The 22472-nt window shown below is 42.5% G+C and overlaps 1 protein-coding gene across 3 annotated transcripts in view; it reads left to right on the top strand.

Moving 5' to 3' along the window:
- LOC100876566 (limbic system-associated membrane protein) overlaps positions 1 to 9442 on the top strand; it is a 134519-nt gene extending 125077 nt beyond the window's left edge. For all 3 annotated transcript variants that reach the window (XM_012294911.2, XM_003700053.3, XM_076539381.1), the window contains exons 4-6: positions 7435 to 7590; positions 7950 to 8283; positions 8610 to 9442. In XM_012294911.2, the coding sequence (XP_012150301.1) occupies positions 7435 to 7590; positions 7950 to 8283; positions 8610 to 8749 (630 nt within the window). In that variant the 3' untranslated portion in view covers positions 8750 to 9442. The remainder of the gene's footprint in view (positions 1 to 7434; positions 7591 to 7949; positions 8284 to 8609) is intronic.
- The last annotated feature ends 13030 nt before the right edge of the window (positions 9443 to 22472 follow it).

Raw genomic sequence — 22472 nt, 5'->3', positions numbered from 1 at the left:
GTTTCAATCTATTTTAGCGGTTCTTTCCGGGGTGTTGTAAATTTAATTTCTTTGCAAGTTTCAATCGAATTGCGATCAGAGCAGCGTTTTTAAGTGGCTTCCAAATTATATTTTGATCACGTTTAATTAATCGGAAAGCATAAATGTTAACGGTTGAAGGGCAAAAACACTCGTTGTATCTCTGACTGCAATTGATAATCAATTTCATAAACTCCGCAGTGCGGTTGGTAAATTTTTCGGATCGCGACGTTACCGCAACGCTATTAAGTTTAATTATCGTCGAGGGTGAAAATTCTAGGAACGGCGCCGGAAAGCATTATTGCCACCTCGATAACAAATAGCTCGGCCACAGTTCTCGCTAATTTTCTTTCTGCCTTCCTGAACTTTTAGACAAATTGCCTTCCACCACCCTCGACCTACCGAGATTCTTTCACCCTTCTTTCTCGCCCTTATATATTTCTCCTTTTGCGGATTGCCCGTGAAATTCTTTAAATCGATGAATCACATTAAGCGTCCCGAAACCCTGAAAAACCATTCGATTTTATAAATAGCTTTTCATTGCTCGCTCGCTGCCGCAAATGATTCTCTCGTGTATTTATGGAGTAATTAAAAAGTTGAAAATGCAATTTCCAATATAATTAGGTGTTTCGACATTGCGTTCGTTATAAGGGTTTAATAAACGATGGCTCGATACTGCGGATATTTATTGTGTTATTTCGATTGTATAACTGGAGACTAACGTGTGCTCGATGATTTACGGACGGGAATATACGTGATGGATATCGGGTAACGCGAACCATTCGATTGATTCGAATTTTGAATCATATATTTCTTCCCAGTGGCTACAACCGACCTCCTCTTTTCCCTCCTCGTTTTACGTGCTTCCGATGCTTTCTTTTTCCGATCGTATTCCCTTCGTCCCCAGTTTTCGACGCGCAGGAATATTTCAGAATATTTTACGAGGTTCCAACGTTAAACCGATACCGTAGCAGGTGCTCTGTTCAAGTTTTCTTGAGAAATAGAGGGAGAAGAGGGGAAAAAAAGGGGAACGAAGGAACGACAGAAAATCTAGGTTGTGTACACGGAGCCTCGAGAGAAGCAGGAAAGTCTCTTTCGATACCCGTGGCGACTAAAGCCAGATGTCGGAATCGGAATCGAATTCCACTCGACATCGCGGCGACGAACGATTTCTTTATAGAACAGATCAGGTCGAGCGGATTTTCCACGAATTTTTATTCGACATACCTATATTTATAATAAGCCTTCCAAAATTTAATGCAAGGGTATTTCGAACAAACTATATAATTTTGCAAACTTACCAATTTTCAAAGCTTGAGTCCTCGAAATTTGTAACGTATGGGAATAAGATAAAGTTGGAAAGCAATGTTGATACTGTTCGAGAGGGAGGTTATTTATGAGAATTTCAGAACAGCTGAATTCTTTACTCTTCAACTGTCCCGCTAGGGAACAGCGGAAAATCGTGATCTACTTACAGGCCGAAGTCCCATTCCGTATTGGTAGTCTTTCAAGCTGGAAGGAAAGAATAATAGCAATTGCAAGATTGCCGTTTCGAATAAACGACTCTCCCCATTCTTCGAGAGCTTCTGATCTTCCCTACAGACAGTTACGAAAGGTACCCGTAAACAAGAATGATAATATTGAATTCAAACCGTGTCACATATATCGGGATCGAAAATATGGCGGACAAGATAGCCCGGGAGGACGGAAAAATGAAGCGTTTCTCGATAATGGAGGAGTGGAACGTCGATGACGCGAAACATCCACGGCTATATGGCCGGATCGAACGCATCATCGATTCCGTCCATTTTCTTTCGGCTGTACGGTCGTATTATTGGCCACCGTATTATGCATTAAGAACGCGAGGCACTCTCATCGCGGAAAGTACCTTAGGAAGAAAGCCAGTCGGTGGAGGTACCTATGGCCACTTATGTAAAACACTCTGTCCACCGTCAGAAAGCGAGTATACCGTCGCTGGATTCCACCGCGACGAGGAACATGAATAAAAGATGAATTCATCCGTGTCTTGTGTACGAGGAGACACAGAAACAAGGGGTGTTGCTTTAGAGGGCGAACGAAAGAGGCCACGGAGAAAGGTTGAAAAGAACGAAACTGGCGGGCTGTTGAAGGGAGAAATCGGACGCGCTTCAGGCTACGAAATATCAATTTCGAAAAAATCTTATATAACCGTCTCTGTTTTTCTTCTTTTACATCCCATAAAAATTACCTGACACTTCGCATTCTTGGAACCATTCGAAATCTGTACCTACAGTGCCGGACAAAATAGGACGATTGATGTATTTGTTTGTATCGTTTAATATAACAAGATATATATACATTTTACAAGCCTTATGTATTAGATATATCCTCTAAAGTGTGCCTATAGAATTGCAAGTCTGTTGTACGCAACGTTTAATATTTAATATTTAAGATATTTTTGATCAAATAATCGTATTTTTTTTAAATAAAGTCCTATCACTTTGTCCCACTAAAATCAAAACGTATTTACATTATTTTCTATAATTGCTTTTGTGCATACAGACTTGCAATTCTATATGCATACTTTAGAAGAAATATCTAATACATAGAATTTGCAAAAGTATATCTTGTTATATTATACGATATACACAAATACATCAGTCGTCCTATTTTGTCCACTGCAAGTAGATATGGTAATCAACCAACGATTTGAGCATCTATTTGCATGATATCAAACTGACATTCTGCACCTGATCATGCAAGGGGTTAATTGTGATAAGCATGAAAGTTCGAAAACTTAAATATCCAAAGTCTGAAAACATCCAGAATTGTCACAGGTAGAAGAATATAAGTTGGCGAAATTGCGAGCAACTTGCGTCGATGTACGTCACAATAAGAAACTGCGGAAGAACAGGAAGCTCTGGATTGTCTGTAAAACACAATTTCGAAAGTCGATTCGCGTCGAGTGGAACCAATGTCGACGGAGATTCTGCAATAACAAGAAGGAAAAAAATGAAACTGTAAGAAAGTTAGATCTCAGAGTCGGAAGTTGGGGATTCGTTGAATTATTTCGCGGAACGGTATCGATTATGGAGCTCAGTAAATGGGTTGACAGGCATTATCCATACGTCTGTCTAGCACAACATCCCGAGGCTACGTGTAGGAAATAATTTGCTTGATCACGAGAAATCCATGGGCGGATTTCCGAAGGGAATTTCCAGGAACAGGCGCCTTAAGTGGGTTCCGGTCAAAGTAACGTTGATTAATGTTGTTCCAGAGAACTACCATTCGCGTTTGAGAGAACACGCGGAAACTCCACGCTCGGAGCTTAATTCGTTATCCAGTAAAGTTTGAGATCTTTTTCCGAACTACTCCGGGGCTGGCCTGTTTTCGCAACAAACCTTCCAAGCATAATGAAATAAAGCTCATTTATTAAATCGTCCGAACAATGCTTCGTTTTCATCGCAACGGCGGGTGCCTTTTTCCGACTTTTCTTTTTACTGAAACAGATTTACCGGATAGACGCTTTAAAAACGATGTCCTTATGCGGCTACAAGACGTACAGTTTTGAATACTTCGTTTATCAGGAATATCGATCTTCGTTATTCAATTTGCAGCAAAAATTCTTCGCGAGTTTTAATTGAAATACGCACGAAATGCACAACGGTTAAATACGAGTAAATTTTTATTAAATTTGTTTGTTACTTTCCGTTTATATTTGTTCATCACTTTTTCGTTTAAAATCATTCGTTAACAAATGGAATTATTTTTCAATAAAATATAGACGGCAGTTTAAATGAACGTTCTGTTTCGACTGCACTATACGGCTGCACATAAATATTGATTAAAAGTTCTTTATTACCGTCCTTTATTTTGTGTGCGGAATTCGCCGTGAAAACTGCTCATAGACTTCTGAGGCCATTATTTCTCTACTATTTTGTCGGGGAGTTTGCTTTACAAAGTGTTGAGATTATAAAGAATTTCTCATACAATTATACTCGGTTTATGAATTTACGGGACAATTAAAGTAGGGTTGATTAAATTTAAAAAATTAAAGAGCTTTCAAGTCGCAAAATATTGGAAAATTCGGGAGGGGTGAAATTGGAACAGTTTCGGAAGCTGACATATCGGAAAGGATTGAAGTCACGGTTGCCAAGTGTCAGTTTTAGCTGCATGCAAAAGGAACTTTTATCGTTCCATAAATCTGTCGTTACCCATTCAGTATACAGTTAAAGCCACCGATTTACGGGAAAACCGCGAAACGAGAGGTCGGCGCAACGTCAATGGAGGTAAATCACGCGTTAAGTGCTGAACCATGTGCAGTAAAGATCATAACTGTCGGCTGCCGTTACGATATCTTCGCGTTTCACCTTGTCAGCGTAATCCTGACAATGTCCAAATAGAACGTAAGACATTGGTCGCGAATTAAACGCGGGATTAAAAAGCAGAAAGGAAGATGTATGTCAGCAATTGTTCGCGAAGGAAAAAGGTAGACGGGAGGTTATAAAATAACTCGGTGTAGTTCTGGTAAATACGGGAAACGTTTCTTCGGGGTAAATATTTTCTTTCGACCAGCACTTTGCGAGGACCGCTTTATGGATATACTCTTCAACAAATATTCATTAAACTCGCTCTTCCGTATGTTACGCGCAATAAATACTTTAAAAAATTGTTGTGTTTCCTCCGCTTTATAATTTCGTTCCTTCGTCGCAAACGCGTAAGGATGATAGAAATTTCCACGATTTCCGGAACAGGGTAATATGATGGTTAGTATAATATTTTCATAGCGCGCTAACCCTCGCGTTTTGAACGTTCTCCCTTACCGGTGAAATTACGATGATCGTAATACGAGCAGCACATGGTTCGTGTGTGATTTCTCAGCGGGAGAAACTTTCCTCATTACGGAAATACTTTCGAAACCGTTTCTCTGATAACTGAATGAACTTTTGATGTGCTCGACGAATTATGTGCAGCGTACGTGGTACCGCGATGATAATCGTTTCGATGTAATTGAATGAACGGTTTCATTTCACGCTAGAATCGCGATATTCGAGTTAAATCATTACCGACTCTGTTTGTAGGCAATTTATTAAATTTCAAATTGAAAATATAATCATCGATGCAAACAAATATTAAAACGGCAATAATCTGCACGCGTATCGAATCGTTCATTATCCGTATATCCAATAAAAATGGATCTCCATTTATCCGAAAAGTGTTTGCATAATGGGGGGATATAATTCAATGCCGGATGAATTTCGGAGATACTCCACTAACAAGAATGGCTCTTTAGAACAGTCTTTTACCTCAATGAAGCAGTTTGTTAAGATTTCGCCGAGATAAGGAACGTGACCATAACGTTATCCGCTGATCGCAGAAAGGATATCCTCGAACGGCTCACGGTAATTCCCATTCGAGAGATTAAGAATGGAGGAGGCTACTAGATGCTTGCGGATAGTCGTTTCCAATTAAGTTTTCATCGGTATTGGTGAAGCCGGAATTCTCCAAGTACATTGTACGTTCATTGTCGAACATTGCTTCGGAAAAATACTCCCACACATCTCTTATTAAATTTATCTTCAAATTTAGAGTTTCCAGCAATTGCGGTAGAAATTTTTAAGGCGTACAACCACTCTAGGATTTTTATCTAGTTTTGTTTTTACAAAAGCTTCCGATTTTGCACGAAAACGACAATAAAAAATTATTTTGTCATAGTTCAATAAACCCTCTGAACAGAAATTTCCGTTTGTCGTTCGTCCAAAATAAATTGTCAAATTCAGGTCTTTTCAGCCCTTAAATAAGATTCGAGGATTTGAACTTGCTTTAGCTTGGCAAAATTCGGAGAGTTTCGAGCTAACTCCCCAAAGTCGAAAACAAGTAATGAGCTCCGAAATTCCTCATTGAAAGACATTGCAGTTAGATAAAGATTTTCTTGCCTACGGTGGGTTTAATGGGTTTCGCTGGAAGCTCGATGAAGTATCGGGTAATTCGCAGGTAGAAAAAGATGTTCGAGACAACGAAGAAGATTAGATTTGTTTTGACGTGGAAAAAGTAGATTCATTCGGTGGCTAATTGGATGGACGCGATACGGCAACGCAGCTAGTCGTGCAAATCCTGTGCAAAATAGTTGGAGCAAAGTATCGGATTGGCGCGTGTGCACTCTGTTCGGAGAAGATAGATCCTTTTCAGGCGGAATCCAGGATTACAAGAAACATCCCGGATTACGGCACTGGCTGATTCCCGCAGTGTCATATCCTTGGAAACCGGTTTCCTACGAACGCATTAGATGGAATCGCAGTAATTACGCGCGCGGGATAAGCATTAAAACGGGTCATCGAAGCGGCTCTTCAAACTGAAGCCAGATCGATTGATAGCGATCGTCTGGCCCTGATTGAAACCCCGATTATTCCAATCTCGAAGTTCGAGTCTCGAAGGAGTCAGCTAGTTGGAGTGTAAACACGATTCAAGATATCTTTGGTATACATTTTGGATATCGAAAAAGCGGGTAAAACGAACGGGTTAGTTAATGAACTGGTTTGATTCGTAATTCCGAGTGAAAGGTTAATTATGGTTGGTGTCTTTAAATTAATCAAAGCGGCCACTAATGTGTCCGCGTTGTCAAAGCGTAACTCGCAAATGCGAGCTTGCAAATGCGTATCATATTTTGCAGATATTTACGGTCGAGTTGAGTCTGTTTCGCGGGGAAACTCGTTACCGGTTCCCGCATTACGAAGAGTAGGTAACATACATTCGTAATATGTATCCCAAGCTTTCGCAAGTTTAATGCGAACTGTTCGTAACTCGGTAGGTTTGTCCAATCCGTTTGAAAGTCAATTTTACGCTTCTCATTTTTCCTCTCCGTCCGGTGTTCGTGCAAAGAGCCGTTCGACGGGGTAACTTTTCAACTCCGCGCCAGTTATTTTAGGACAACGGATCGTTCGCGTTTGAACGTTAAGCGAAAGATCTTGCTTAATTACACGGCCTCGCGGGAATTGTGACAAATTATACGGGAACAGGAGAAGCGAACACTTTTCGAAACACGGGAGACCGCCAACGCGACGACGGGTGCCGGACAAATTGAGTAAAGTTTCGTGGTCAGTACGGTCAGGAATGAAAATTACCCTGAAATTAGGGTACACTAATGGCCTTCGTAATTGATATTGGATGCGAGCGTGGCTTACTCCCCTCTCTCGTTGCCTGATATGATACACGCTGTTTCCTATACATTGTTACCGTAAATGCCGTAAATGCTTTTAACGCCTGTTTCGCCGCAACGCGTTTTCCTCTTTGAATTATCGTTAGTTTCTCTTTGCGGAGAAACACGGTCGATCGCCTTTCAACCTTGTTCCACGAAAAAGAGACGCGAACGAATAGAAAATATACGCGTCACTTAGACGCATCCGTTTTATTTCGCCTCTTTGTTGTCTGATGTTGCAGATCACGTGGGTGAAGCACAGAGGCAGACGATTACTAACCGTTGGTACGAGTACCCACTCGATCGACAATCGATTTGGCGTGATGCATTCGAGTACCGATTGGTCACTTCAGATACGAGCAGTTACTCTTCAGGATGCCGGTATATACGAGTGTCAGGTATATCCGGCGTTCCATCTACCTGTAGTAAAAAAGGCGACTTCTATTGTCGTGGCTACGTTCCACCCCGACGTTATAGCATCGTTTGCATTTGTTTGACCGTAAAACAGTGCTCGTCCTCTAAATTTACGGTACTACGTTACTCTGACTTTTATGCGATTCTTTTCTCGCGTACACAAAAGAAGGTACACGCGTTCCCATAATAAGGGACTCTGTACAAGAATCCTGCACCATCGGTCTTGACAAAAGATCCTCTTTATTTGCAAAGTCGTTTGCCATATTTGTATCTTGCTCACAACTTTCCTCCTCGAACTCTTCCTCCTTCCCTCCTCCAATTAATTAGTCGGTGAAAATTTCAGGTTACGTCGCATCCGGTGCAGCGTAACTTCGTGCACTTGAAAATTACGGAAGCGTACTCGATCATACCCGGTGCGCCCGATTTGCACGTGAAACAGGGCTCCAGCCTTCGGCTGGAGTGTCAACTGATGGCGGCCGCGGAGTCGCCCGTGTACGTCTTCTGGTACCGCCAGGGTCACATGATCAATTACGACGAGGAGCCAGGCGTGAAAGTCGAGCTCACGAAGAGTGGATCGATTCTAATGGTCAACAAAACGAAGCCGTCACACGGCGGGAACTACACCTGCGCACCGAGCAACGCCAAGTCGGCGTACGTGATGGTGCACGTGATCGAAGGTAGGGAATCAATCAGTCCCGAAAATCATTTTCGATTCGGCGTGAAAGAGAACGAAATATCGCGAGGAAACATGGACGTGACGATAGAAATTCGAGGGTAAGATTTGACGGGAGCATCTTCTCGCGCGAGACTTTCGACGTGATCGTTAGCTACGTGATCGGACTACCAGCGTGGAACGTTGCGCGAAAGACCAATGTCCAGTCGTGTTCGTTTAAAGCGTCGTAGTCGCCCTCGAGGGTATTTTACCCCTGCTCTATGAAACTCTTTATTTCTCCCTCTCCAGAAGGATCCGGATATCGAATAAGAGTTTCTAATCTTGTTTCAGAGGAGGAGAAACCGGCCGCCATGCACGGAGGCGACAGAAGGAACCTTAGCCCAGCAATTTTGGCCAGCAACTTTCTAGTGTCCCTCTTGGCGGCCGCCAGCTGGAGGATACCGAGTTTCACCAGCCTTTATCCGACGTGAATCGCCGTAGAACTTACGGGAATGGTTGGTGTTCGTGCCCGCGCCACCGCAGCCCGGTTCATCTTCTTCCGCAAGGACGAGTCCGCCAATGGTCGCTCGGATCTTCGGGACTCGTCTTTCCAGCTGTAACGCCGATCCGACGGAGAGCGCGCTCGTGGTGCGTGAAAACGAATCGATCGTTTTAGTGTAACCGGGACTTTCCGAGGAATATCGATCGTAACGCCAGAATCCTCCTCTCGCGATCTTTTTGGGCGCGGTCGAATTATCCTTCCTTCTGGAATTGATCTAACACCTCGCGCGTTTCACTCTTGGTAATAGGACCTCTTCGTGAGAGGACAGTGACTCTTCGAGTTAGTATCTTTCCGGTGTGACGACGAGTGAAAACTATTTTCTTGGTACGTGAATTGTACGTATAATCAGTGTACGCGTATACGTTATGTTCGTTGCGCGGTATGCGCATATGTATGTATACACAGATAGTAAGTTTGAAACGGGGACTCGAAGCGAAACGGCTGATTTCCCGAATTGATCGCGTCGAGACCCCCGTTTTATTTCGTTCTTTCGAGAAGCGTCGATCGCGGCGAATGCGTGAGATCCATTCGCGACGACCGCGTTAGTTGTCGGAATAAATGGAATCAATGTAAATAATGCATTCTAAATATACATTCAATAAAACATTAATCGTAAAGCTGATTGGACGGGTAATTTACTCACGACACCCACTCGTTTTCTGAACGGAGGAACGATAATCACAAGGCGATATCGCCGATTTGTTCTTCACGCTCGATGGATAAACGATGAGGTAGGAAATTGGACGTAAAACAGCGTGCGATCGTCGCGCAACAAACGAGGCTCGAGAGAAAAGTTATTCGAGAAAAGTCGAAAGAAAAGTTGCGAAATTCGAGCGATAAACGCGCGCGTTCACCTCGCGTGTTATCCATCTCTCGAAAGTCTCGAAACTTTGCGCGAGGGCTTTAACGCGCCACCGGCGAACCTTGTTACAAGAGGCAGCGTTATCTTGCCTTGGAATCCTGTTAAAACGGATTAATTTAACCGCAAATTCGGCCGGAGAAATATCGAGATCCTCCAGGGGGCTGGATAACTTCGGACTCGAGCGTTATTGTAGCCGCGAAACGAGCTTCTGAGAGCGGCTCTAGACACGATTAATCGATAAGACTATCGAACGCGAAACCGCGCTTGTTCGCAGCTCGGTCGCTTCCCGTCGTTATTAACGATCCGCATGGGTATCAAACGAACGACGGTTCGCGATGATTCGGGAGATCCGACCGGCAATTAGCACAACGAAGAGTTAATTTAACGAGCTAACCTTTGTAAGTCTCGTGCCTCGTCACGGCACGGTACCGCGTATTCTTCAGCCTGTCTCCTTTTCCTTTGACCCCGACTGTCCTCTAACTTCGTTCTTCGCTCTCTCGTCTTATTTTCTACCTGCCCAGAACTTTAGCGATAAAAGCACCGAAACTCTTTTAACGGCTGGTAAATTGAAACGCTACTGCGGTAAAGCGCTGCGGGTACGTGATTTCTTTCGGACTACGTTTCGATCCATAAAACTGGACACGTTTGCTTGCTCGTTCCTCGTGTTGCGTGAACATTTTATCTCGCGGAAATCGTTTTGCCGAACGTAACCACGATGCCGCGGCGACAAATAACGAGAGAAAATGTCGATACACCGCCGCCGCTGCGGTCCCACATTTTGGTAATCTGTTCGCGCGTGACAAATGAGTCGCGTTGCGTTCGGACGTTCCGAACTTCGTTCCGACCCGCTGCGGATAGATTTTCAATTTCGTTCGCCACCGGTTATCGCAATAGCTCGTATATAACTGGGAATCCCTAGTAATCTATCAGCCGCAGCGCAATTTCCTTGATCTTTTAATCGCGCCCTAATGCAATCTCCCCGATTCTCCCCGATCGAATCGAGTCTCGAATTCTCCCTCGAACGGCCAACAATTTCTGCGCTAACTTTTACGGACATAACTTCTAATTTACCAAGGACAGGTTTTTATCGTTCCCTGTTTTCCAAACAATAGTTACTGGTGCAAATTGCGTGAGTCGAAAGGAAGCTCCGGTCGCGGGACTTTAGTCAAGTTTCTTTGGAGATAGCGAAAGGGACCGGAAGAGAGAAGTACTGACACAGAAAATGAGAGAAGGCTCGAGAGGCGACGGAGGGCAGAGGTGTTCGAGAAAGTTCGCAATTTCTTCAAAGAAGAATGAGCGCCCCCATCTAGGCGAGCATGCACACGTAATAGGGTAATTCTCACAGAGAAGCGTTGTCCTATTCTTTCAGCATCCGTTCTGGAACAGCGAATAGCAACGTTGTTTTCGTAATCTTCCTTTTTAAGGACTCCTTTGCACTCAATTTCATTCAGCATCGTAATTACGTTACAGATTTCATACGCGATTACGGGTTTCATTTCGACGATCGAATTAAATCGTAAAACTTAACGGTTACTCAAGATTTCGCAGTAAATCTCGACGATAGCGATCTCGTGCATATTCGGTACATGTTCCGGTAGACATTAAACCCTGGATGCATGTGACCGGCGAAATCTCGTGTCGCCAACCAACGGGCCTTGTACACCGACACGCGTGTCCACCTTGTATTCGCGATAAAATTGTCAAGCCGATTGCGTGACAAAACGGGGAGAAGGTACAAATCGGTCTGCCCTAAACGGTAATGAAGGAAATATACTTTCGATGTTTTTTTCGCTTTGGTTTAATTCGTGCACAAAGAAATAAAATATATAGAATTCCGTGTACAGGTAATTGCGTTATGATTTATGGAACTGCCTAGTGACGATGAAAGAATTATATATTGTAATTAAGCTGATACAACTTTATTACGCGTGCACAAAGTTAATTTTGCAAAGCTAATTTTGCTTGTCGGAATTGTTTTTCGTCCAGAATGATAAAATGTTTTCTCCTTCATATTTAATCGAAGAAAGGAAGAGGAATCTTTATAAGAATGTAAGTCTGTATGTGGTATAATTGAATTCATTCTAATACACGTGAATGCGTCAGGGAATAACGCACGTTCTAGATCGGGAGTTATTGAAAAACGCTTCAATCTGTAAAATAAGAGGGTTTACAAACGATTTCATTTCCGTCCTCAATAGGTAAGAGAATTGAAACCTTTAGCGTTTCATTTCCATTCACTGGCGAAATTGGAAAATTATCGAGAGCCGATTCACGCACTATATGGGACATCTCTGCGATTCGATCTTCAATCCTCGACGTCGCTTATTTTACGGAGACAATGGACTCGTGTCCCGTTTACTAAACAATTCACCTTCTTACGTTTTACCGTATCGTCCGTAACAATATCGCATTGTTAGCGAAATTAAACTTGGATTCCGCTTGTTTCTGGATTAATGAAAGTAGCATATCCGTTCTTTCAGCTTCGTAAACTAGCATCGTATATTTGGAGTATCGTTGGACGCGTAAGTACGAGAGCCTCGTGGGAAAGTTCGTGAAAGTGCTTGGGCGGGATCGATGTTGGAGGGTGTTTTACACGACAGGGCTACGAAACCGATGCTGTTCTCGCGAATTGGGCTGTAAATACAGCGTATTCGTTGTTTCTACCGGGACAACGTACCCTATTACGAGCCCTCGGTTTCGTTTTAGAGACAAATCGTATTCGTCGACGTTAACCCGTTCAAGCTCTATATTCCACGAAATGGACGCAGGTATTTTACGAATTTGGCTGTTTCGCGATAAATTAACCCTTTTCATTTCGTCCGCGACGTACACGTTTACCAGCATGGTCACGATTTCTTCTCGTCCAGGGAACCGGGGATTAATATGTATACTTCATCAACCTTATCCTCCGCGTTTTTTGCCGGCGCTCTCCGGACACTTGTAATTACGTAGAAGGAACGAAACGAAAACGTCAACCGGTGTAGCGTGAATTCTAGCAATTTATCGTTGAAATACGGTGAACGACTGCTCGATCGGAACCGGCGATCTTGAAGCAGGGGTCCATGTTTGATAGGTACGAATGAGGTTCGACGGGAACAAGGCTCTACAGTTGTATCGGCCAAACGAAGCGCGATATATCTTGCTCGAAACAGTTGCTACGAAATTGAGAAACGTCGAGCTGTCGGTGCCGGGAAAGGATGGCCAGTTAAATTGCGTCGATTTTTGAGTTACCGGAGACCCAATTGCGCGCTGACCAATTAAATTTTCAGCGAGCGCAATTCGTCATCGTCTTGGTCGCGCCTGAAGTTTTTAGCTCGAATCGGAACCGCGATATTAAAGCGTTCGGGCCAAATGGAATATCCGATGCTGGCGTCATGCTTCCTCGAAGCTCGTTTCAACGAGCTTTCGCTGAGCTTTCACTTTTGGTTCGTCTATACAGCCGTCCAGTTAGTTTTACGACTTCTTGTTCCGCCCACTGTAATGCAGTTTATCGTCCTCACGGGATTTTGAACTAAACGTCTTCAAAATTCTCGTCTCATCGAAAAAGAGTTAATTCGACTCTTTACAACGACGTTCGGAATATCAACCGAGTAGAAAAGCAACGGTTGTCGAAAGTCGAATGACGAGTCCATTACTTTGAGATTAATGAAACGTAAGTTCTGGAGACATCGCATTTTGCAAATTTCCTCGGTTAAAACCAGTTCCGCGAGAATTACTTTGGTCGCAAGGAAAGCGAGAGGAAGAAGAAGCAAACGGATCGTGAGTAAAGCAACATAAATAGCGGCATTCCACGTGGAATTGGAGCTCGGCACTATTCCGTAGACATATTTGTCCCGGGCGAGCGGCACACAACGTGGCACCGCTTTATGGTGAAAGATGCCTCGTATTACCCGTCTGCCAAGTCGGTTTACCTCGGAAATACTGCGACCGTGGAGAAATACAGAGAAGCTTCGATAGGACGTCGGCGGAATCGTTAAGAGTCCAACAATTTCGAGGGATGTTTAAGGGCGATTCTTGAAAACTGGTTATCGACGGGTCCACGATAAGGGAGTCGTAATTTCGCGGCGGGCCATGAATCTTGACTCGTGATAAACGATACGTATTCACGAGGGTATTCGAGACAGTTATTTGCGACAGCTCTAATCGAGCAACTGGGCCAACGAGCCTCATGCTTCACATAACTAGACGTAAGTTTATTAAGTTCGTTCGATAAATCGTTATTGCCCCGAAAACGTAACTATCGGATCCGCCTGACGGATACAACAGTTTCGACGGCCTTTCGATATCTAGTCAGAATTCCGATAACGCATCATCCGTGAAAGCCAGTGTGAGAGATTTACAAGACACAAATTAGGACAACCATCCGTTTCGAAGCGTCGAATCGAAATATTCGGCTTAACTCTATTACCCGAATGGAGAAAGAATTCGCGAAAGTTTCGGTTTAAAAGGTGGAGCGACCACCTTTTTGGATAGGTGCCGGCTTCTTCTGGACTTCATTTAGCCCCGAAGCTTTAGGAAGCGAGTTGGTCGAAATTGCCGCGAGGCAAGTTGACTGCGCGCTCGCGTACCTGCACGTGTACTCGTCGCTGGAAGGCCACGGGTGCTCTTTGCGCTTCGACGCTCGAGAATAGAGGCAACGCGACGCGAACAAAGCAGAAAGGCCAACGGAAAAGTGGGTTAACCCGGAGGGAGGTTAATTCGCCGTGATTACGGTGACGAGATTGTTGGCGACGTTAAGAAACGAAGGCTACAGATCCGGCCGATAGTGCTGCTTGGTATTCGGTATTAATTCCCATTAAAAAAACTCGTTCGCAGAGGCGGCAAGTTTTCTCGAATGTCTTCACGAGTTCAGCAAAAACAGAAAGTGGCCAGAAAGGGAAAAAGAAAGGTGAAAATTGTTACTGCCTTCGAGATCAGATAGGAGGATCAAATGTGTTGAAAAAAGTTGGAAGTTGACCGAAGGGTGAGACCGGGTAGGAAAAAGCCTCGGGAAGTTGGGCTGCAAAATGGCTCGCGCGAATTTCCGAGGGATAATAAAGGGGTTTCCCTCGGGAACACTTTTATTTAATTATCTAGGAGAGAAGACAATGAAAAATAAATTTATATTGTGACGAGAGTATCAAGCGCATTACCCGTTTCAAGAGCTTCATAATTTGCAACCGTACGACGAATAAGCCTTCAAAGGGGTAAGATCTCTCTCTCTGTGTGCACCTTAGCTTTTGAAAATGCCGGCTATGAAGGCTTTTCAAGCTAAAGCTCCGAGAGCTCTATCGAAAAAGCTCGAATAAAAGAGAGTTTGCTGATCTAAATCTTTTATGGACCGGACCGTAGGAACTAGATTTCATTACAAATTTGTTTTCGTCAATCGGATAAACTTTTGCAGCAGTTTCAATAGTTCCTGCTGTGTTCCTGTTGCGCCTTATTTTCGATTTGTATTCCGTTTCGCCTGCTCCGGAGGCTAACGCTGAAATTGCATGCCCATAACCGTGATCAAAGAACAGTAACGCGGCATGACCCACGCTACGTTTAATATTCATGGTATTTTCGAACGAAGTGGGCTTCCTTAGCAGTAATATAAATGATAATTACGCGCCATTGTTCGCAGAGTTAGGTTGGTCGCATTAACAGTCGTCAACCACCGGCCAGAACTTCGATTTCGCGCAACTACCGGCTGTCAGCTTCAGAGCTGCATAATTTCTCGCGGAAAATTTCAAGCGATGTTCACGGCGTGAAAAACCGTGCGGCGAACTTTCACGGATCTTTTTCTTCGTCCCGGGGAAGTTGTCAAACGGTAATTGGAACGTTGTAACGACAGTAGCGTGTTTTATTTCTTCCAACTACTCCCAACTCGACGATTCAGTGTTATCTTTGAGAAATTTTCCGAAGGTGCTCCGTGAATTTTACGCTTCTATATTTTATTCTTCGAAAATAATTTGTCGGAACGGAGGTAATCGTAGTGGATCACGGAGCACAATACAGGATGCTCGAGAAGGCAGTAGGCCGGTTATTAGAGGCGTTTAGGAGCCGAAGACACGAAACGCGAATTCCAGAAGATCCTTGCGGATTACCTAGGACCCGGCCGATTGTACAGCGGTAACGTCACATGACCATTGTTCCAGCGATAATATACGAGCAGACGTAATCCTCAAATTACGTTCTCGCGATGCGACGCTTCCGTCCATCCGTTTGCACCCATCCGGACCTGTACACACGATAATAGTTTCCTCCGTGATAGCTCGGTAACGACCGTTCGCAATATTAGACACCTCTGCTACTTAACTGATTAGCTCGCTCCCGGGATCCGTTACAAAAACGGATTCAATTGTGCTGCGAAACACGGTATCTAAAATCGTAAGTTCAGAGCGAGAAGCGACGGCGAAATCGGAACAAAGGAAATCTGATGGTTAATTCTATCCGTCTCCTTGCCGGTAATTTAATGAAAACTTGATTTCGACACGGTTTCTATATTTAACAGTCGAGCGATTTAATCGAAACTAAGACGAAACAGCTCTTACGGTGAAGGACCTAACGATTTCAATTCTCGACTTTCAGCGGAGCGAAATTCGCGAGAAGATTCAGTAATTTTCTAAGACGTATCGACTCCCCTGACAATCTGGACGCCATTCGAATTTTCAGCTCCCTGGATTTCCATTTACGTCGATTGCTGTCAGAGCGACCTAAAAATGGGTTAACGATTGCCTGTACCAGCTGGATTCGCCTCAGACGGCAAACGGGAGCGAGGCTAAACCGAAGGGATTCGCCTTTCGTTCCCCGACACGGATAGTGGAAACGTTGCGCGACAGTTCGAGGAATCTCGTTGTATTTACAGACAGAGGGAACCGATTGATCGAGCCGTTGCGTTTATCGGTGCAGTTCGTAGATTCAGCGATGGGGACACGGTGATTTCCCTTTGAACCTCGCGAGACTGTTTTCCCATGCGAGAAATCGATTTAGGGTTATTCGATTTCCTTTGCGACTCGCGTGCGAGAGGAACGTCAATTTGTGCTACACTTTTCGTGTCATTAAGTCGGCACAATGGCGTGATTTTTATTCCGAAATCTTCCGCTGTCTCTTCGGTATTGAATCGTTGCATTATCACGTTCGATGAGGAACTCGAAGTGCAGTTCTCGAGCCGTTCGATTGTACTTAAATAAACCAAATGGCGTAATAATCGAGGCAAGCGATGGAACATGACTGGTCCTGAGGAACGCCGTGACTTCTGACGTTTCATACGGTTGCGAAGAGGTCCTTAAACTAAATCGCGAGAGGATTGTGCAAACACTCGAGTCACAGTTGGCAGAATATTCAGCAGGATAACGCGCACAAGTAGCTGAGGGGCATTACAGGAGAAGCTGGATGCAACTAACTTTGAAACTAACGGGACAAACGTTTTCGTCGTTTGATGTTGCCGTGATTGCATTCGCCAGCTGTTTGAAACGCGTTGGCTAGCTTTTTGCTATATTTTCGTTGTTCTATATGTTCTTTTTTATTTTTCGAAACACTTTTGGCGCCACCTCACAAACGATAGAGGAAATGAACGAATAAAAATGATTTTTTCTCGCAAAATAAAATTTGAAGCATTGGATATGTTTTTGAGAAAATTTTTGAGATGAGATCTTTTTTGCGAAAGATCTGTGAGAATGGTTTTTGGAAATTGAGAGAAAAATTTTTGTCATTTCCTATATCATCGACGTGGACCAAAAAATTGCAGTCCATCTAGCGGTGCAGGTAGGAACTACAGAAAAATAAAATTGCGATTTTTGACAAAATTAGTAAATTTTAAATGATTTTAAAGTTTGTAAAGTGTTATATGATCACTCTGGAAGGGAAATAATGTCATAAAAGCTTGAGAAAAGCTGTGGGAAAGAAATTAAAAAAAAGGTCACTTTATGGACTAAAAATTGACGCGCCATCTAGCGGTGAAAGTTGGAACTACGAAAATAGAAAATTGCGATTTTCTCGAAAAGTAAGGACTTTTCCGAAATTCTGAGATATACAAATTGTTCCTGGTCGCCTAAGGAATCGAACGAATATAATTACAACCTTCTAGGACCACTAGGAAAGAAAATAGAAATTTAATGCATTTCATGGACTAAAAAAATGCCGTCCATCTAGCGGTGAAAGTTGGAACTAACGAAATAGAAAATGGCGATTTTCTCGAAAAGTAGGGACTTTTCCGAAATTCTGAGATATACAAATTGTTCCTGGTCGCCTAAGGAATCGAACGAATATAATTACAACCCTCTAGGACCACTAGGAAAGAAATTAAAAAAAAGGTCATTTTATGGACAAAATTTGTGGCGCCATCTAGCGGCGAAACATCTGAACTAAACTGAAAAAACGTATGGCTGAACACGCATATGGGAAAATTATAAAAATTGATATTTCCTGACTTTCTGGATATATTATGTTCCCTTAGACATTCTGCAGAAAGTTTTTATTAACATTTGATGCATAGTAATGTCGATTAAGGCCAGAAAATCAATATTTCTTGAATTCAATTTTGAACGGTGCATGTGGCGCCGCCTAGCGGTGGACGGCGGAACTAATGGTTAAATTTGAAATATACCTTCAGAAAAATTGATTTTCTGAGCTTAATCGACATTAATATACATTAAATGTTAATAGAAATTTGTTTTAAAATGTCTCAGGAAGCATAATATGTCCAGAAAGTCATGAAATATCACTTTTTTTATTTTTCGTAAATGCGTGTTCGGACATACGTTTTTTAGGATTAGTTCGCCTGTTTCGCCGCTAGATGGCGCCACAATTTTTGTCCATAAAATGACCTTTTTTCTAATTTCTTTCCTAGTGGCCATAGACGGTTATAATTATACTCGTTCGATTCCTTAGGCGACCAGAAACAATTTGTATATCTCAGAATTTCGGAAAAGTCCCTAGTTTTTGAGAAAATCGCAATTTTCTATTTTTGTAGTTCCAACTTTCACCGCTAGATGGACGGCGTTTTTTTAGTCCATGAAATGCATTAAATTTCTATTTTCTTTCCTAGTGGTCCTAGGGGGTCCTAATTATACTCGTTCGATTCCTTAGGCGACCAGAAACAATTTGTATATCTCAGAATTTCGGAAAAGCCCCTAGTTTTCGAGAAAATCGCAATTCTCTATTTCGTTAGTTCCAACTTTCACCGCTAGATGGACGACATTTTTTTTGTCCATGAAATGCATTAAATTTCTATTTTCTTTCCTAGTGGTCCTAGAGAGTTATAATTATACTCGTTTGATTCGTTAGACGACCAGGAACAATTTGTATATCTCAGAATTTCGGAAAAGTCCTTACTTTTCGAGAAAATCGCAATTCTCTATTTCGTTAGTTCCAACTTTCACCGCTAGATGGCGCGTCAATTTTTAGTCCATAAAGTGACCCTTTTTTAAATTTCTTTCCCAGAGCTTTCAGCAAACTTTCGCTATGTTATTTCACTTTCAGTTTGATAATATAACACTCTACAAGCTTCAGAAATACTTAAAATTCACTAATTTTCTTGAAAATCGCAATTTTGTATTCTAGTTATTCTTCCGTTCACTGCTAGATTGTGCCACGTGTATCGTTTTCAAAAAACCAATTAACATCGATTTTATTCATTAGTATATTATATATTTATTAATATTGATTTCATGCTAAAATATAATCCATCGGTTCAAAGATGATTATGATTCCAGAACAGTTTGCATGTTACACTGTTTCTTGTCGATACAGTAAGAAACATAAGATTCACAAATTTTCTATGACATCAAAAACTACCCTCACAGATATTTTCTTTTGCAAAGAACTAATTGCAAAACCGACCTTTTAAAATGTACCATCTACTGGGCAAATAGTTCCCGTCATTACTCGCAGCGCCCTAAATATTCCATCGCCAGTAACTTTCCCAATTTATTTTCAACCGATATTCCGTAATAATAATCGAAATATTTCCTCGACATTTCCGCGCGATCCAACAGCGCTGACACAGGAGAAATTCTCCGTAAATCATCGCGAAACGTATCGAATGTCCGCAGATCAATACCGTCCCTCATAAATCGTTTTCTTCGCTGTGGTCGCCGCATAGCAAAGTAGCAAAGTTGCAGTTATGCACGAAACTTTGGAAGTATAGTATAACGTCGAGGGTTTGTTTTGCTAGGATAACAGTGCCCGGAGGATTTCGCAACTCTGTTTGATAAGTTGTTATCGGTGGGTCTTGTAATGCTCTTGATGCGCTTTTCTACCATTAGCATCTGAGAAAAGCGCGGCGATAATCAGCATATTCATGAATAACAGGCTCGCGTGGCTTAACCGGACAGGAAATATTTCAAAGTAAAATGAGTCGGTCTCGGGAAGCCTCCATAAATATCGGATCCGCAAATTTCATTAAAGTTCGGCTGGTAACACGTTTTTGAGCCGGCGTGCTGGTTTTTCAGTCGATTCGACTTTTACGCTCGGATTCGCGGACAGAAAGAGTCCTCCTTAATCCGGCAATCCTTACACGCGCGGTTAAAGGGAACATTGAAAAGAGGCTGGCGGTGTCACGCTTCCGGCGTCGGCTGCAAGTGCTGTCTCGCGGATTCAGTTCCAGATTAAAGAAGCCGTATCGACGCTGATTACACGCGATCTTCGCCACGAACTAGAATTATTCCTGGCTTATTGCGTTTAACGCTTTCCGCGTATCCGATGACGCGCGAATTTACGCGAGCACTCCCGGTAATTGCCAGCCGAGGCCTGCGTCCACACGAGATAAGTGTCCACCGTTTCGTTACACTAATTTGTCAGGCAATCTTCCTGCTGACTATCGGAATAAACGAAAGTGCCTGAAGAGAAGCGCGATAGTTGGTACTGTAAATACTCCGCAATATACGTGTGAATAACGTAAAACTAAAATAATTGCGTGGCCGAAGTTTCGACTGCTTTTACGTAGCGGTAAAAGTACTAAACGAGTAACGTTATACCGCGAACGAAAACAACGCCCGGGGCTGTCCTGCATTCATTCGATTTTATTTTCGACACAAATTTTTGCTCTCGCAATGTATTGGTGCTGGTTTACCGTGTACACCCCCGCAACTGTTTCTTTTATGAAATGTATCGCGTTAAATAAAAAGCATTTTATCCAGGGATGGATGATTGACCGTAATCCATAGCGCTTTCTGTGCGCGGCAGGAGGGACGCGTTTTAACCTGAAATATTCCGAAATCTCGTTGTATCGCGGATTATTTATTTTCCGTGTAACCTAGAATTTCGGACTGCGGCGTCATGAAAATAATAGCGCGGTCCAATTCGAATGGCTACGTTTCGATCACCGGAATCGCTGGACGTCTCGATTATACTCGCATCGATCATGCGTTTCATTAGCTCGCGTGTCGTTGTTGTTATCGGTGACGCGTGATCGTATATTCGTTGAGGAACGTCTGTTCGTGTAACGATCGTTCGTTCATCGACGTTATCGATATTTGATCGTAAACGGATCGGTAATTTTCTCGTCGGTCCATCGGATTTATCGAGGCAAATTAAAACCATGAACACTGTGTCATCGCTCCTCTCGAATTGCCAAACCGACAGTATCGCAGATAAAGTCTCTTCAAAGAATCGTCACGTTGTTGCGAGACCCTCTTCCAGAATTCGCTGACAGGAGGTCGTCAAAAATTTACAGGGGGGATTTTCGCGAGGCACGAGTAGCAAATCCTGTACGTCTTCCAGATTTTGATGAATGGATTTTCGAGCTGACTAACGCTTTTTGCGCGGGGCAAGCCCGCAAATATCCTTGGAACTCCGATCAATTTCACGGTCATGAAGGACGTCGTGCACTATTATCCGTTTTATACGGGTATCCCTCTTATCCTCGCGTTTCAGAGACCTACTCCGAAAGAATTATTGGAAATCCCTTGATTTTCAACGCGGAACCCAGACGGATGCAATTAATATTCCACGAAGGCCTTCCTGTTCCCTAGAGATTTTTACCAGAAACCTGTCATAAAGTCACGCGATAAACTATAAAGTATAATGTAGTAATCCCAACTTGTTTAATCGAGATACTTCTGTGTGAACATAGTTTTTAGTGGAGGAGCCTCGTGCAAGTAGTATGAGTCCGCATGTAGTCAGACGCTACGTGAGATGCTACGAAAGGGCAACTCTTTGCACAGGTACGAAGCTCATCACATTTGGATCTTGTAAATAATTCAGATAGGTTGAACATACTTTTATTTATTTACTATTTGTAATGAATAAAAAATGTATCTGTCATGTGTGCACTATTGCAGTATATTTTTTTGAGGACCCCTTCAGTCAGATAGATTGAATATATTTTCATTTATTTACTGTTTATAATGAATAAAAAAATGTATTTTTCATGTGTGCACTATTGCAGTATATTTTTTTGAGGACCCTTTCAATCAGATACATTGAATATATTTTCATTTATTTACTGTTTATAATGAATAAAAAAATGTATTTTTCATGTGTGCACTATTGCAGTATATTTTTTTAAGGACCTCTTCAAACAGATAGATTGAATATATTTTCATTTATTTACTGTTTATAATGAATAAAAAAATGTATTTGTCAAGTGTGCACTATTGCTGTATATTTTTTTGAGGACCTCTTCAGTCAGATAGATTGAATGCATTTTCATTTATTTACTGTTTATAATGAATAAAAAAATGTATTTTTCATGTGTGCACTATTGTAGTACATGTTTTTGAGGACCTCTTTCCAAGTAAAATTAACCCCTTGCACTATGACTTATTTCTCAAGTACGTCAGTCAGAACTGACTAATTACAGCTACAATATTAAAACAAAAATTAT

This window comes from Megachile rotundata, chromosome 14, assembly GCF_050947335.1.
Source record: "Megachile rotundata isolate GNS110a chromosome 14, iyMegRotu1, whole genome shotgun sequence".
Lineage (NCBI taxonomy): Eukaryota > Metazoa > Arthropoda > Insecta > Hymenoptera > Megachilidae > Megachile > Megachile rotundata.
The sequence above is the reverse complement of the archived record's forward strand: the minus strand, read 5'-3'. Positions and strand labels throughout refer to the sequence as shown.